Source organism: Podarcis melisellensis (assembly GCF_964234715.1).
Source record: "Podarcis melisellensis genome assembly, chromosome: 2".
In the NCBI taxonomy this organism is placed as follows: domain Eukaryota; kingdom Metazoa; phylum Chordata; class Lepidosauria; order Squamata; family Lacertidae; genus Podarcis; species Podarcis melisellensis.
This window is the reverse complement of record NC_138529.1, coordinates 120,095,717-120,112,257: the sequence shown is the minus strand read 5'-3', so window position 1 is coordinate 120,112,257 and position 16,541 is coordinate 120,095,717. Positions and strand designations below refer to the sequence as shown.

The 16,541-nt window shown below is 43.8% G+C and overlaps 1 protein-coding gene and 2 long non-coding RNA genes across 3 annotated transcripts in view; 1 reads left to right on the top strand and 2 right to left on the bottom strand.

The window, feature by feature from the left end:
• LOC309365509 overlaps window positions 1-16,541 on the top strand; it is a 153,326-nt gene that overhangs the window by 5,655 nt on the left and 131,130 nt on the right. The window lies entirely within an intron of this gene.
• LOC309365504 overlaps window positions 3,951-16,541 on the bottom strand; it is a 28,908-nt gene continuing 16,317 nt past the window's right edge. Inside the window, exon 2 of the long non-coding RNA XR_014166211.1 lies at window positions 3,951-4,291. This is a non-coding gene — a long non-coding RNA (uncharacterized lncRNA). The remainder of the gene's footprint in view (window positions 4,292-16,541) is intronic.
• On the bottom strand, window positions 8,128-16,044 carry LOC309361414 (vomeronasal type-2 receptor 26-like; the record flags this gene model as incomplete). The annotated part of the gene is made up of 6 exons (XM_081896345.1): window positions 8,128-9,038; window positions 9,256-9,382; window positions 12,020-12,247; window positions 13,284-13,538; window positions 15,190-15,481; window positions 15,989-16,044. 6 exons carry the CDS (start codon window positions 16,042-16,044, stop codon window positions 8,128-8,130), a joined length of 1,869 nt encoding a protein of 622 aa, XP_081752471.1.

Below are 16,541 nucleotides of genomic sequence, written 5' to 3'. Positions count from 1 at the left end.
ATACAGCTTCTTTAGCGGTGTTATCTTCTGTGTCTGCTGGGCTTTGAAGTTGCCCATCAGCAATGAGCAACTGGATCACAGTCTGAATCAAACAGAGAAGTCTCCTGATTTCTGTCTGCTGCATTATGATGAGATGTTCTGCCTATGGGAACCCACAAAGCGCCCCCTCGCCAGAGTCCCTTTGAGGGCACACTCCCCCTCCAGATGTTCTAAGGCAGTTTTCTGTAGTTTCAAAACTTTGGTGTCGGGACAACCATCTCACAGCCTTGCCCACCTCACAGGGTTGCTGTGAAAATAAAAAAAAGGGGGCCAGGCACACACAACCCCTGTTAAGGAGAATGCTTTAATTTCCCATATATATATATATATATATATATATATATATATATATATATATATATATATATATGCAGGTTTTGGTGTCCTCGGGTGTCTTCCCGTGTAAAAGTTGGGGTGTCTAGGCGACGTTTCGACGAGGTCTCACTCGTCATCTTCAGGCTGGTGCTTTCGGCTTCTTGTTACTGGAACAGAGCAGGATCTCAGTGTTTGAGTTCCTATAAATACTGTTGAGGGGGTGTGGTGTATAGCCTCCAATGTTCTGGGCAGAGAGGAAGTTCCCAGGCTAGTGTGCCTTTTCTTCTTTTGTTCCTTAATTACTTGAGGGATATCTTGAGTGATTTCTTGAGTGATATCCTGAGTACCACTTAGGTGGGTCATTAGGTGTGGATTAGTTGCTAAAGTCTTTGTGTCTTGACCTCTTGAACTTTGTGAAGAGTTTTTATGAGAAGATGGCTGTACTGCACTTAGTTGTTCAAGAGGTCAAGACACAAAGACTTTAGCAACTAATCCACACCTAATGACCCACCTAAGTGGTACTCAGGATATCACTCAAGAAATCACTCAAGATATCCCTCAAGTAATTAAGGAACAAAAGAAGAAAAGGCACACTAGCCTGGGAACTTCCTCTCTGCCCAGAACATTGGAGGCTATACACCACACCCCCTCAACAGTATTTATAGGAACTCAAACACTGAGATCCTGCTCTGTTCCAGTAACAAGAAGCCGAAAGCACCAGCCTGAAGATGACGAGTGAGACCTCGTCGAAACGTCGCCTAGACACCCCAACTTTTACACGGGAAGACACCCGAGGACACCAAAACCTGCATTCCTGTACCCGTGAAAATCTACGAAAGCATATATATATATATATATATATATATATATATATATATATATATATATATATATATATGTTTTTTATATATATATTGTTTTTTCCACAATTGCATGCATTTTAACGTTTCAAACATTAACATACAAGGTTCTTTTGAACCCTTCGTCCCCTTCCCTCCATGCAGTGCCAGATTTACATAGAATCATAGAGTTGGAAGAGACCACAAGGGCCATCGAGTCCAACCCCCTGCCAAGCAGAAAACACCATCAGAGCACTCCTGACATATGGTTGTCAAGCCTCTGCTTAAAGACCTCCAAAGAAGGAGACTCCACCACACTCCTTGGCAGCAAATTCCACTGTCGAACAGCTCTTACTGTCAGGAATTTCTTCCTAATGTTTAGGTGGAATCTTCTTTCTTGTAGTTTGGATCCATTGCTCCGTGTCCGCTTCTCTGGAGCAGCAGAAAACAACCTTTCTCCCTCCTCTATGTGACATCCTTTTATATATTTGAACATGGCTATCATATCACCCCTTAGCCTCCTCTTCTCCAGGCTAAACATGCCCAGCTCCCTTAGCCGTTCCTCATAAGGCATCGTTTCCAGGCCTTTGACCATTTTGGTTGCCCTCCTCTGGACACGTTCCAGTTTGTCAGTGTCCTTCTTGAACTGTGGTGCCCAGAACTGGACACAGAACTCCAGGTGAGGTCTGACATATAAGCTAAACAAGCTATAGCTTAGGGCCCCACTCCCCCCCATATACTTCTTCTTAATTGTATTTCACTATTAATTTACTTCTTCTTAATTGTATTTCAGTTCAACAATTACTTTGATAAAATAAATTTTAAAAATTCCTTCCAGTAGCACCTTACAAGACCAACTAAGTTTCTTATTGGTATGGGTTTTCATGTGCATGCACACAAAAGCTCATACCAATAACAAACTCAGATTAAATTACCGTATTTTTTGCTCTATAAGGCTCACTTTTTCCCTCCTAAAAAGTAAGGGGAAATGTGTATGCGTCTTATGGAGCGAATGCAGGCTGCGCAGCTATCCCAGAAGCCAGAACAGCAAGAGTGATTGCTGCTTTCATTGCGCAGTGATCCCTCTTGCTGTTCTGGCTTCTGAGATTCAGAATATTTTTTTTCTTGTTTTTCTCCTCCAAAAACTAGGTGCGTCTTGTGGTCTGGTGCGTCTTATAGAGCGAAAAATACGGCAAGTCTTTAGTTAACTCACACTTTCACCTTTTTACCCCCCCCGAAATTTAAAATCATGTTCCAATACATAATAAGTTTTTCTTTTATATTATCAACAACTTCCCACCCCATTTCCCACGACGTTTCTCTTTTCCACCCTTTGCTTGTGCCCTGTCTAAAATAGCCCAGATTAAAGGGAAGGAAGGCAGAGAGCTTTAAAAGCTTGGGGGGGGGGCAGGAGGGGGGGTTAAGACCTGTTTGGCATGCTGGTTCCAGAAGGTAAGGGTGGCCAGGTGGGGGCACCCAAGGGGCTGTCCAGAATATATGTGATTTAAACTTTACACACTACCACCCAAATGCAACCCCTGCAAAAGTTGTGTGTTGACTGTACACCTCATATAATAGTTCATTGCCACAACCAGTTGGGAGGTTACATGGGGTCTCCTGAGCATGAGAGAGGAGGAGCTGCTGATCATTGTGTAGCCTTATGAGGCTTTGCCCTCGGGTGGGAAAAATATTGCGCCTGGGAAAGGGAAGTGGGAGTCAACAGACACTCAAGGAATAGTTTCGGAGAAAAGGCTTTTATTTCTACCATCCATGAACTGGTAGAAGGAGCAAGTGTGATAAGTCACAAAAAGCATGCACGAAATTCACAGTCATGTGCACAAGCATATATACCCCTTTCCAGTTCCCTCCTCCTTTCTCCTCCCTCAGGAGTCCTCTGAGCATGAACAGAAAGCTGTCTTGGGACTCTTGGACTCTTGGCCCCCTTCCCAGGAAAGGGGTTTCAGAGTGTTCAGATATGTTTCAATCTCTTGTTCTGGCCTGGTTCCCGGACAGAAAGGAAGTTGCAATGTGGTTCTTTAGCAAGGCCAGAAGGCATCAGAAAGGCCTGAGAAACAATGGACTGTTCTCTACCTTTGTTGCAATCTTTTTTGTTACAGCAAGCGGAATGTTTCTGATGCTTAGCTGCTGAGAAAAATGATTTTGAAAAGCTCTGAGAAGCTTTGAGCCTGCTTTGGTGGGGGGTGACTTCGGGCCGAGGTGAGGTCACCTGTCCTCACCTTCCTTCAATTGAAGCCGTGCTTGGTCTCCTCCTGACAATGCGATGCACGACATCAGACACATGCGATGTGCACCAGGTGCAGGACATCACATGTGTGACGGGCACCCTCAAAATTGAGCGCAATATGGTGTCTCTGCTAGAAGGGCATGGTAGCTCCCATACCGCTTAGCTCCCATACCGCTTAGCTCCCATACCGCTTACATACGCTGCTTTGTATCCTACTCGTGTGCTTTTGCCTGACTGAAATGTGTCCTGGAACTCTAACATGGCCACATACTTGCCTAAGAGTTAGGGTTGTCCTATTTCAAAATCCAGAGCTTTTTTTGGCCATGGGTTGCCATACATCCGGACGTATGGCCGTCCTAGCCTAAGTGGAGGATGGAGGAGTGTGCGTAGTGTAGCAGGAACCCCCCACCCCAATCATTCTGTTTGTACAAACTTCACACACACTCACACTCACACACTACATACACCACACTTCTATTATAAATTCATAGAAAAATCAGCCACACATCGGATTTGCACTGTTCCATTTTTATTTTACTCCATATGACAAGGACTATCAAAGGGGGGTGGCTTGGTTCTGGTCAGCCATAATCTCTTCACCATCCCAGCACATCCACAGGAGCCCTGTCCAGTTGCTATGCCAACCCTGCTGATCCCAGACAGAAGACAATCAAGATCACAAAGAACTTGCATATGGGAGTGGATTCAGCATGGACTGGAACAAAGGACAATGATCAGATCTTCCCTCTGGGGGCAGGAAACTGCAAACTCCCCTTTGTCTCCTGGAAGTGACTCATGGGGAGGGGGGAAAGGAGGAACCAGCCAGGTGACAGGACACTCAGGTTACCACCAGCTCCTCCCTCAACCCCTCCTTTCTGTAATGTATGCATGATGTTTCTGGGGGTGGGCTTGACCTAGAGGAGGGGAATTTCAAAAGTTTTTATAAGGTCTTGCACACTATTCTTCTTGGTCTTTCCTCTCACCTGCAAGTGAGGGGAACACCCTGTTGCAACAGTTCAATAAAGGCCAAGCCTACCGCCTGCTGATTTGCTTCAATTTACTCTGGTTGGTGTCTTTACTTTTGTCCAAGGGAGCCCTCGGATTTTTCCGGTAACAGTAGAAACTAGGCTGCATTCCCATTATTCTGTCAGATTTTACCTCTGGAATTGCCTGCCACTGGCTTGTGGGCCCCCGAAGTTTGCCCAGAAGGGAATGCAGCCCGCAGTCTGAAAAAGATTACCAACCCCTGCTGTCAAACAAAACAAAACCAATTTAATAATGTTTAGAAGCAGCTACTCCATGTCAGGGGGTTATATTTAAATAAATCCTAAGTGAATATCTTGGTCATGACCCTTATGAAGGTGCTTCATCGGCTAAAGGCCAAGCTCACCTTTCAAAACCCTCACAGTGACCCGCATTAAGGCCAGACAGCCACTTCTGTGAAGTCCTGTAAACAAGGTTTCTTCTACTTCTGCACCTGTGTCTCAAGTCCTACAGGGACTGCAATGCAATCATTCTCCTCCATGTCATCATTCGTGTTCTTGGAATAGCTTCAGGGAATTGTACAAGTGTTGCCTGTGAGACCAACCAGCTAAACATGAGAATCAACAGGAAAGGGAGACAATTTCTTGCCTGTAAAGTTTGATGCATAAAATATCCCCTGTGCTAAAGAGAGACTGTCTTCTGCACATCCTTGTGCCCTGACTGATAACGATATTGTTTGAGAACCTGATTGCTACAGAATACATGCAACCTACACACATAAACCCTCCAACATTTCTCTGATGTAAATAGAGATGCCCTATTAAATAATAACAATGATGATATTTATACATACATACAGACATACATACATACATACATAGGGACGCGGGTGGCGCTGTGGGTTAAACCACAGAGCCTAGGACTTTCCGATCAGAAGGTCGGCGGTTTGAATCCCCGCGACAGGGTGAACTCCCGTTGCTTGGTCCCTGCTCCTGCCAACCTAGTAGTTCGAAAGCACGTCAGAGTGCAAGTAGATAAATAGGTACCGCTCCGGTGGGAAGGTAAATGGCATTTCCATGTGCTGCTCTGGTTCTCCAGAGGCGGCTTAGTCATGCTGGCCACATGACCCGGAAGCTGTACGCCGGCTCCCTCGGCCATAAAGCGAGATGAGCACCGCAACCCCAGAGTCGGTCACGACTGGACCTAAAGGTCAGGGGCCCCTTTACCTTTACATACATACATACATACATACATACATACATACATACATACCCCAACCACCCATCAGACTGGATTTCCTCGGCTACTATGTGCAGCTTCCAACACATATAAAAACACAATTAAGCATTAAACATAAAAAACTTCTCTATACAGATGTTTTCTAAAGGTTGTATAGTTTCTTATCTCCTTGGCTCAGGGGTCATATAACTCCAGATCCTCCAACATAGGGATGTCCTAAGGAAAAGCGGGACATTCCTGGATCAAATCAGAAACCGGACTGCTTCTGTAAATCCGGGACTGTCAGTGGGAAATAGGGACACTTGGAGAGTCTGTTTGGTATCTGATACACCTTTTAAAGAGGCTGATGAATGTATAAATTGTCTTTTGGGCGGGTTGTGTTGTTGCAAGCAAAAATGCCTTAATTCTTGTATCGAGCCAAAAAGACACAAGAGATTGAAGAGGATGAATTCCAACATTGTTTATTGCAAAGCAATAGGTTGCAATAGGATGGCTCTGCAAAAGTTGCAACCGCGCCCAGTGGTATTTATAAAGTTTCAAACAAAGCAGTCCAGTTTCCACCAATCATATACACCGTTACCTCATTTAAATTGTTAGACCAATCATATGCATAAGCATTTGCTGTTTCTGCTGGCTAAGCTCTGATTCCCACCATGTTCTGCTATGACCTTGCATGAATACATTTTGTGTGCGTGTTGGGAACCTGTGTTATGTATCGCCATTTGCATCATGTAGCAGCTTATGTTCTAGGTTTGTGCTGTATCTTTGTGATTTACATATTAGCTGTATTTCTACCCCAATTGGGGCGGGGCGGCAACTTGCAAAATCAGCAGTGACAGGCTACCATAACTTTTCTATTAGAAGCACACTCAAGGATTTACAGGGGTACACATTATCACATTTATTGTAGCCATTTGGGCCACTCCCACAGTGCGACCTCTCTATGTGGTCATCTCATTGTTTAAATAAACCCCCAATAAACCTAAATGTTGTTTTCTGAGTGGATTGTGATCGTGGACAGCCAGAGATACAGTGGTGCCTCGCAAGACGAAAAGAATCCGTTCTGCGAGTCTCTTCGTCTAGCGGCTTTTTCGTCTTGTGAAGCAAGCCCGTTAGCGGCTTAGCGGATTAGCGCTATTAGCACTATTAGCGGCCTTTAGTGGCTTTTAACGGCTTATCAGCTTATCGGATAAGCAGATAAGCGGCTTAGCGGCTTAGAAAAAGGGGGGGGGAGGAAAAAACCCCCGCAGGAACTCGCAAGACATTTTCGTCTTGTGAAGCAAGCCCATAGGAAATTCCTTTTGCGAAGCACCTCCAAAATGGAAAACTCTTTCGTCTAGCGAGTTTTCCGTCTTGCGAGGCATTCGTCTTGCGGGGCACCACTGTACTTGCCTCAGACTTCAGAGATCTAAGCTGGCTAGAGCGGCCTTGCCAGGGACCAACTGCTTGAGTTTTGTTTGAGTTTATAACTTTATTTTAACAATGAAAAAAAAAAAAGGTAAAGGACCCCTGGACGGTTAAGCCCAGTCAAAGGCAACTATGGCATGTGGCACTCATCTCGCTTTGAGGGTGAGGGAGCCGGTGTTTGTCCACAAACAGCTTTCTGGGTCACGTTGCCAGCATGACTAGACTGCTTCTGGTGCAACGGAACACTGTGACGGAAGCCAGAGCGCACGGAAATGCTGTTTACCTTTCCGCTGCAGCGGTACCCACTTATCTACTTGCACTGGTGTGCTTTCAAACTGCTAGGTTGGCAGAAGCTGGGACACCACCATCAAGCGGATTCGAACCGCCGACCTTAGAATCAGCAAGCCCAAGAGGCTCAGTTGTTAAGACCACAATACCACCCGCATCCCTTATTCTAACAAGACTGCCACCCTGAGCCTCAGACAAGTTCTGCATGGTCCTGAACTCCTCTACTATTGCCAGATGCCTAAAGATATGCAACGAAGGAGCCAGGCAAGTCACGTTGGAGAGAGCATTCCACCAGTGGAATCAAGTGGGAATCAGGCAATGATGAAACCGTGCACGTTGAAAATTAAGCTTAAAGGGCGTGTGGCTGCTGGAGCCATTCTGTATTCATTTTCATCATTTTATGATTTATGCAAAATAAAGAGAGATTGAATTTCAAGGAGCTATATTCTACAGACAACTACATAGCTAGCATTAGTGTTGTGCTCATCATCAACTGTCAAAACAGAATACAGTGATACCTTGGTTCTCAAATGGCTTGGCTCCCGGACAAATCGGTTCCCAAACGCCACAAACCCGGAAGTAAGTGTTCCGGTTTGTGAACATTTTTTGGAAGCCAGATGTCCGACATGGCTTCCACGGCTTCTGATTGAGTGCAGGAAGCTCCTGCAGCCAATCGGAACATTCACCTTCATTTTGGAACGGTTCCGGAATTTGAACGGACTCCCAGAACAGATTAAGTTTGACTACCAAGGTACCACTGTACTTTAAGAATTAGATGCTATCTTTACTTTTTGTCGTCAGATGCTCCTTTGTATTCAGGTCAGGCCTGAGTATGATAATGTAGCATTTGGGAAGGAAGATGCAGCCCAGAAGCCCAGCACTGGAGGCCAACATAGAGAAGACCTGCACGGCCACCATGTACTTCCCCTTGGTGCTCAGGTAGGTGGGCACAAAGGACACCCAAACACTACAGAAGACCAGCATGCTGAAAGTGATCAGCTTGGCTTCATTGAAGGCCCCAGGCAGATTCCTGGCTAGGAAAGCCACCGTGAAGCAGGTGGCAGCCAGGAAGCCCATGTAGCCAAGGACAGTGTAAAACATGGCAACAGACCCTTCATTGCATAGAAGGATGATCTCTCCAGCCTGGGAGTGCATGTCAGAACCTGGGAATGAGGGAGAGATACCTAGCCAGATGATGCAGATAACAACTTGGACACTGGAACAGCAAATGACAATGGAGTTGGCCAGACTCCTCCCCAGCCATCTCCTTGCTCTGTTCCCTGGCTTTGTGGCCAGGAAGGCCAGAACCACAGTGATGGTTTTTGCCAAAACAGAAGAGACGGCAACCGAGAAGATGATGCTGAAGGCTGTTTGTCGGAGAAGGCAGGTCACTTTCCTTGGCCTCCCAATAAAGAGGAAGGAGGAGAAAAAGGAAAGTAGAAGGGAGAAGAGAAGGATATAGGAGAGGTCTCGGTTGTTGGCTTTCACTATGGGAGTCTCCCTGTATTTAACGAGGATTCCTAACACAATGCCTGTTGTTAAAGACAAGAATACGGTAACAGAAGTTAAGATGATCCCCAATTGGTCTTTATAAGCCAGGAAGGTGATAATCTTGGGGACACATTGATCTTGGTCCTTGTTTGGATGCTGATCTTCTGGGCATTTGATGCAATGGACTGCATCTGAAGGGGGGAAAGAGTGTCTTCAGCATCATATACAACCAAACAATCTATTCTATTAGTTTTTTGGGGGGGAAAGATTCTTTATTAAGAAAGGGGAGGCAAAATTCTTCATAAATGCTCAGAAATGTTTTTAGAATCTTCACTGAAAGTCTCTCCGAGTGATTCTTCACCCTATTTATATTCTCCTAAGGAATTTCCTAACCTTCGATTCACTCACCTTCCACAGTGGAGATCATCCCTTGCGCACATGGAGCACAAGCATAGCAGCAAATGGGCATTCCTTCTTGAACCACCTTGGTATAGCCCGGCAGACAGCTTTTGGTACACCTGGAGAGAGGCACAGCCTGGCCATGCAGAAAAGAAGGTTCATCAAGGGTGAAGTGTTAGCAGCATCTGTGCCTATGGAGTACTGAAGGGGATCTCACGGAGCCCATGTGCTTTTTTTCAGGGAAGCACTTTTGATGCAAAACAGCATGGAAGGGAAACGTCTTTGTGTCAGGAGTTCGGCCTACACTCGAGTAGGACCCTGGCAGAGACACATGCCCGACTGGCATGTTCTCTCCCTCCTGGCCGATTGTTCGGGAGCTTCAAAAGCTGTCTTCAGCCCGAACATCACAGCGACTGATGCCAACCGACACTGGCACACTTAGGGATCCGCAGAGTTTGCACAGTTGCGTAACAGACCTCAGCAACTCTGCATTTTGGCTAATCTACTTTATTTACATATAAACACACATGGAGAATGACAACATGGCTCCCTCTCTCTCTAGCATCAGACAGCAAAGAGAAAAAGAAGAAAGGACAAACTTCACGGAACACAGTAACACAAACACCCTGTCTCTGTCACTTCCCACTCTGTGGAGTCAAAACATACCACGTCATGTGAAAGACAACAATCCCATGACTGCAATCATGGAGCGGGGATTCTAACACTTTGGTGTGTCTGCTTGCTTGTTTCAACATTTATACCTATCATTTCTAAAGAAACTTATGCTCAAGGCAATGGACAGGATAGGCAAAAACAATATAATAATGGCAGAATAATACACCAAACAAAATGCTGCAATGAAACATACTGATAAAGAGCAGAAATTAAATATACCATCACCTGATGATGCTAACTAAAAAAATGTCTCCTGAATTATTATTATTATTATTTTTTCTAAGAGTTCTGGGTCCTGGGCTAGAAGGGGAAGATGAAACTATCATGGAATGTCACTACATTGTGGTAAAGGGCGTTTCTCTTCTACCACTGTATTAATACTGTGACTTTTGTTACTAGTAATATAAACTGGAACAGTTTATCCAGTTAGAACTGGATATGGAACAACTGATTGGTTCAAAATTGGGAAAGGAGTACGGCAAGGCTGTATATTGTCTCCCTGCTTATTTAACTTATATGCAGAATTCATCATGCGAAAGGCTGGGCTGGATGAATCCCAAGCCGGAATTAAGATTGCCGGAAGAAATATCAACAACCTCAGATATGCAGATGACACAACCTTGATGGCCGAAAGTGAGGAGGAATTAAAGAACCTTTTAATGAGGGTGAAAGAAGAGAGCGCAAAATATGGTCTGAAGCTCAACATCAAAAAAACGAAGATCATGGCCACTGGTCCCATCACCTCCTGGCAAATAGAAGGGGAAGAAATGGAGGCAGTGAGAGATTTTACTTTTTTGGGCTCCATGATCACTGCAGATGGTGACAGCAGCCACGAAATTAAAAGAGGCCTGCTTCTTGGGAGAAAAGCGATGGCAAACCTAGACAGCGTCTTAAAAAGCAGAGAAATCACCTTGCCAATAAAGGTCCATATAGTTAAAGCTGTGGTTTTCCTAGTAGTGATGTATGGAAGTGAGAGCTGGACCATAAAAAAGGCTGTGTGATCAGCAAATTACCTGCACCTCCAGCAGCACATTCCAGCAGAACATCAGAGTATGCTTGCTCTCCAGTTGTCAGCCTTTTTCAGAGTGCACGGTTAAGAAAATTCCTTGCCCACACAGTTCAGTTCAAAGTATAAAGTATTTAAAGACAAGTATAAACAAGCTATCTACATAAACTTAAGAGATGCTGGTGCATCACAAACTATTAAGTGCAGTTCCCAGCACAGCACAATATTCAATGGAATATTTGTGGAAAGGATTTTAGTTGAAGTTCCATATAAAGTAAAAGGTAAAGGTATAATAATAATAATAATAATAATAATAATAATAATAATAATAATAATATAATAATTTATTATTTGTACCCCGCCCATCTGGCTGGGTTTCCCCAGCCACTCTGGGCGGCTTCCATAGAAACCCAAAATACAGTAAAATATCATAGATTAAAAACTTCCCTGAAAAGACCCTGACAGTTAAGTCCAGTCGCGAACGACTGTGGGGTTGCGGCGTTCATCTTGCTTTACTGGCCGAGGGAGCCTACGTTTGTCCGCAGACAGTTTTTCCGGGTCATGTGGCCAGCATGACTAAGCCGCTTCTGATGAAACCAGAGCAGCGCACGGAAACACCGTTTACCTTCCTGCTGGAGCGGTACCTATTTATCTAATTGCACTTTGACGTGCTTTCAAACTGCTAGGTGGGCAGGAGCTGGGACCGAGCAATGGGAGCTCACCCCATCGCTGGGATTTGAACTGCCGACCTTCCGATCGGCAAGCCCTAGGCTCAGTTGTTTAGACCACAGTGCCACCCGTGTCCCCTCCTGCTTCCATATAAAGTTGTTGTTGTTGTTGTTTAGTCGTTTAGTCGTGTCCGACTCTTTGTGACCCCATGGACCAGAGCACGCCAGGCACTCCTGTCTTCCACTGCCTCCCGCAGTTTGGTCAAACTCATGCTAGTAGCTTTGAGAACACTGTCCAACCATCTCGTCCTCTGTCGTCCCCTTCTCCTTGTGCCCTCCATCTTTCCCAACATCGACATCCATATAAAGTACTAAGTACTAATTGGAGTTTAATATTTGTCATGTGACATAAGGAGTCTCATACCTTGTTAAACTGTTGGGGCCAGACAATGGCTTTTGCGTTAATGGTAAACTTTATGTCAGGGGAGGCGCCCCTCTCTATGCTCCCAATTTTCCCTCTAACACGAGACTTATTGGGAAACATAATCCAGTTCTCAATATTGTAGTTGCCTGGCAGCTCTCCATTCTCATCCAAATATAGCCTGCCCATTGAAGTATTCAGAAATTGAATTTCTCTTAAAAAAAGGTGGAGCTGAAATGGAAAGGATACAGCAGCATTAAGGAAATATAAAACTATACTGACTATCTCAGCATTGCTCACTTTGAGCTATTATGAACTGGGGCCAGGGGTTCAGTCTTCCCAATTTCAGTAGCACCCTGTGGAAGCCCAAAATTTGGTGCCCCTCACTTCTCACCTTCCATTCTGCGTGTGCCCAGCATAGGGGAACCAGTTACATCGCCCCAAATCTGCCTCTGATAGCTCAACTAAACTATACGCCTTTTTCAGGCATTCTATTTATTTAAACATTTTTAGACCACATTTTTTATAAAATCACAAATCTTTTTACACAATAAGTTCATTACACAAAAGAAAGGTTAGATCTTGATATAACACATTTAGCATTTAGATCTTTTTGTATTTTTGTATTATATTATCTGTAGTTGTTTTGTTCCAAAAACTGATTTGAGCTGTGTTTTATTATCTTGTTTTACTGTATCGAGAAATGTCCTGTGCTCTTTTGACAAATAGCTGTATATAAATGTTTAAGGTCTGTATGTAAATGTTTGAGGTCTAGCTCCAAGGGCCTTCTGGCGGTTCCCTCACTGCAAGAAGCCAAATTACAGGGAACCAGGCAGAGGACCTTCTCGGTAGTGGCGCTCACCCTGTGGAACGCTCTCCCACCAGATGTCAAAGAGAACAACAACTACCAGACTTTTAGAAGACATCTGAAGGCAGCCCTGTTTAGGGAAGCGTTTAATGTTTGATGCATTACTGTATTTTAATATTTTGTTGAAAGCCACCCAGTGTGGCTGCGGAAGCCCAGCCAGATGGGTGAGGTATAAATAATAAATTATTATTATTATAAATATAAATTTACTTGGGCACGGTGGAGGAAGCATTGCACTGGGAAGAGAGTTCCCATACAAGCATAATGAGCAATTATTATTTTTTACCTCTACCAGGAGCCTCACGAATTGGATTTGCCTCAGAAATGGGTCTCACTTGTAAATTTGATGTCACATTTTGGGGCAATGTACTGCAGTTTGCAGAAAGGGGGAGAAAATACCTGCCACGGCTGTAGCCTTTGATGTTCCAACCTGTCTCCTCCACCAGCCACCAACTTCCACTTTGATCTAGCTGAATATGCAGCATGTAAGGCATGTGCCACAGCTTGGACACTGAAGTAAGTGATGTAGCTGTTTTGAGACAGGGCTCTCTGCAGCTCCTCTTCAGGCACCACCTCCAGTTTCTTGTTCTCTGTGCATCTTCTCCAACCTTTCACAGCCAGCACATGTTTTGAATATGAACAATGAAACGCTTTCTGCCAGAAGTGATGAAGAATATAGGAAGATGGGTTATAGTAGTCACGCTTAGTCCTTTTCCCCATCTTCATTATGAAGGACAAAGACCCATGAATGTACTGGAATAAATCAGGAGGATAAGATAAAAACACACTGATGTCCTTTAAACCTATTGTGATCCAGACTTTTGGCCCCATTTGTTCCCCACGTGCTGCTTGTAGTGTCATGATTGGGAGCCAGCCCATGCGAGTATTTTCATAGTAAACAAATACACCCAGTTGTCTCCATAGGGCAAAGGGTTCATTCAAACTGAACATTAGATGTGGATTCTTTTCTGGGATTCTTTTTGACAGAGCAATGCAAATCCCATTGCTGATCATCAGATGTGTCAAGCCACTGATAAATCTTTCTGCATCATCGTTCTCTGGAGCTAAGAGGCCAATCCATGTCCATCTGAAATGCAGGAGCAACTTGATAATACCCAAGTATTGACTTTCTTCTTTGGGGACCATTTGGTACAGAAAAGGGAACTGAGTTTTATCACCAAGAACTTGAGGAACCAACCCATAACTGATCTAGCAAGGAAAGGAAAAGATTAGTGTTTCGTTGAAAATGATATACAGGTGGTACATGACCCCAGTCAAGCTTGCAAAGATATACCATTTGTCAGATAATAAACGTTGGAAATGTAAAGAAACTGAAGGAACGTTCTTTCACCTCTGGTGGACCTGCCCTAGAGTTAAGGCTTTCTGGGAAATGATATATAATGAGCTGAAAAAGATATTTAAGTATACCTTTCCTAAGAAACCAGAGGCCTTTCTTCTGGGCATTGTCGGCCAGAGGGTGCAAAAGAAAGACCGAACCTTTTTTATGTATGCTACAACAGCAGCAAGGATACTCATTGCTAAATACCGGAAAACTCAAGATTTGCCCACACTGGAAGAATGGCAGATGCAACTGATGGACTATATGGAACTGGCGGAAATGACTGGCAGAATCCGAGACCTGGGAGAAGAACTGGTGGAGGAGGACTGGAAGAAATTTAAGGACTATCTACAAAAACATTGCAAATTGTATGAATGTTAAGAAAGATGTAAGATTAGGAACAACATGGTACCAACAAACTAGCTAAAAGGAATAAGAATCTAAATGCTATTAAAAGAAAAGACAAATTTTGGATAAATATTATGTTAAAACTAAGTCTTTAGAATTGTGGTTTCAATTTTTTAAAATTTGAGATTTAATATTGGAAAATTGTATTATAAGAATTGAAACAAGTTAATAATTTGCTGGTAAAATTTAAGAATTTGGAATGCAGGAACGAGAGTCGCGAGGAAGTCCAAGGAGGAGAATGAAATGTGGATATTGGAAAATTATATGTTACTTTGTATGTTTTTTACTGTTGAATTTTTTTAAAAAATAAATATAATAATAATAATAAAAAAAGATTAGAGTTTCGTTTTGCTTCCAGGATAAAGACCAGATATTTATTAACCTGAAATGATTAATATCTTAACAAGATTTGTGCTGGCTGTGACAAATTGGAGTTGTAGTCCACAAAATCTGGTTGATACCGTGTTGGTGAAGGCTGGATTTTGGGGGGAAAAGACCCCTGAACTTTTCCATACTTTTCTCAATTTTTGATGCTCTTTCTTACCATTCCCTTCATACCTGTGGGATTTTGTAGATGCCTGACATGGCAGAAATCTCTTTTGAGAGTGTAGAGTCGGCCCCCTCCAGAACAGCCAGAAGGTTATTCCTTTTCCTGCACTTATAGTTGGGAATGTTGCTCCCGCCACCTGCAACCAGGTCTAGCATGGCATCAGAAGTGATCCTGGCATCAAAATAGTTCTCATAGAGGTTGTAGCCCAGGGTGATGTTGGGTAAGAATTGGGGATTGTGGTTTATCTCTTGGATGGTGAACAAGAACGACAAGATGTGCCAGTGGAACCTAGATGATGGACTGCAAAAATCGAAGCAATTAAAAACCGTCAAACTGCTTATCAGCATTTAATGAAGAAAAAAAAAAGTCACACCTAAGGGGCTATTTAGGCAATATGAATCTCATAATTGCTGACCCCAAAATAATTGTCTTCATGTTTCCACAAAGGCTGCAGTTTATTTCTTAGTCTTTGTTGTTTCAAAGGGCTGTTTCGTAAGTTCCACTTTGTTAAGATAGAGAACTTTGTCCATACTCTAGAAGGGGAATAAGGCTGCAACCCCAAATCCACATACTTAGCAGAAAGCTCTATTCACTCAGTTGGACTTAGGACTCGTTCATACTTCTGCCTGTCCTGGTCCACCCGCTTACAATCTAATGATACAAAAGGAAAGGGGGTTAGGAGGGGGGGGCGTAAAGCTTTTATTTAGCTAAGCAGGATTTTAAAATAAGCTTCTGGGCTAGGAAGGAAGACCTCCCACATTCAAATCCTGGCAGCTACTTGCCTGTAGCAGCCACTCCACCACCCACCTGCAAGTGCTATAAGTCAATGTGTCATTCTGATCTGTGATAAGGTTGAGTTGCATTCTAGCATTACATCCTTCAAAAGGCATCACGGTAGCACAGCACAGATAGATCACTTCACCAGGGACGACCAAGGGAACCAGAAAGTAAAATGGGTGGGAATATTAGAACACCAGCTGTTCTTTGACTCCAACTCCCATCTGCCCCAGTCAGCATGCAGGGGACAACCATGGAGTCTCAAATTTCAGTGGCACCCAATGCAATGCCATTTTTTTGTGCCCCTCCACCTCTCACACTCCATTCTGACCAGCAGTTGAGGCATCCAAACTGGTCATGTGCTCCCCTAAATCTGCCTCTGTAGCATGGCCAATGTTCAAGGATAATGAGATATCATCCCCCAACAATATCTGGATTGCTACAGGTGCCCCTTTCCAGGCTATTTCCTTGGTAAACAGGAAACACTGGAAGCTGAGAAGCATAACACCCACCTGCACATAATTACTTACACATGAAACCTGGCGAATGGAGGCTGGGAAAAGTTGTATGGACGCTGTTCAGA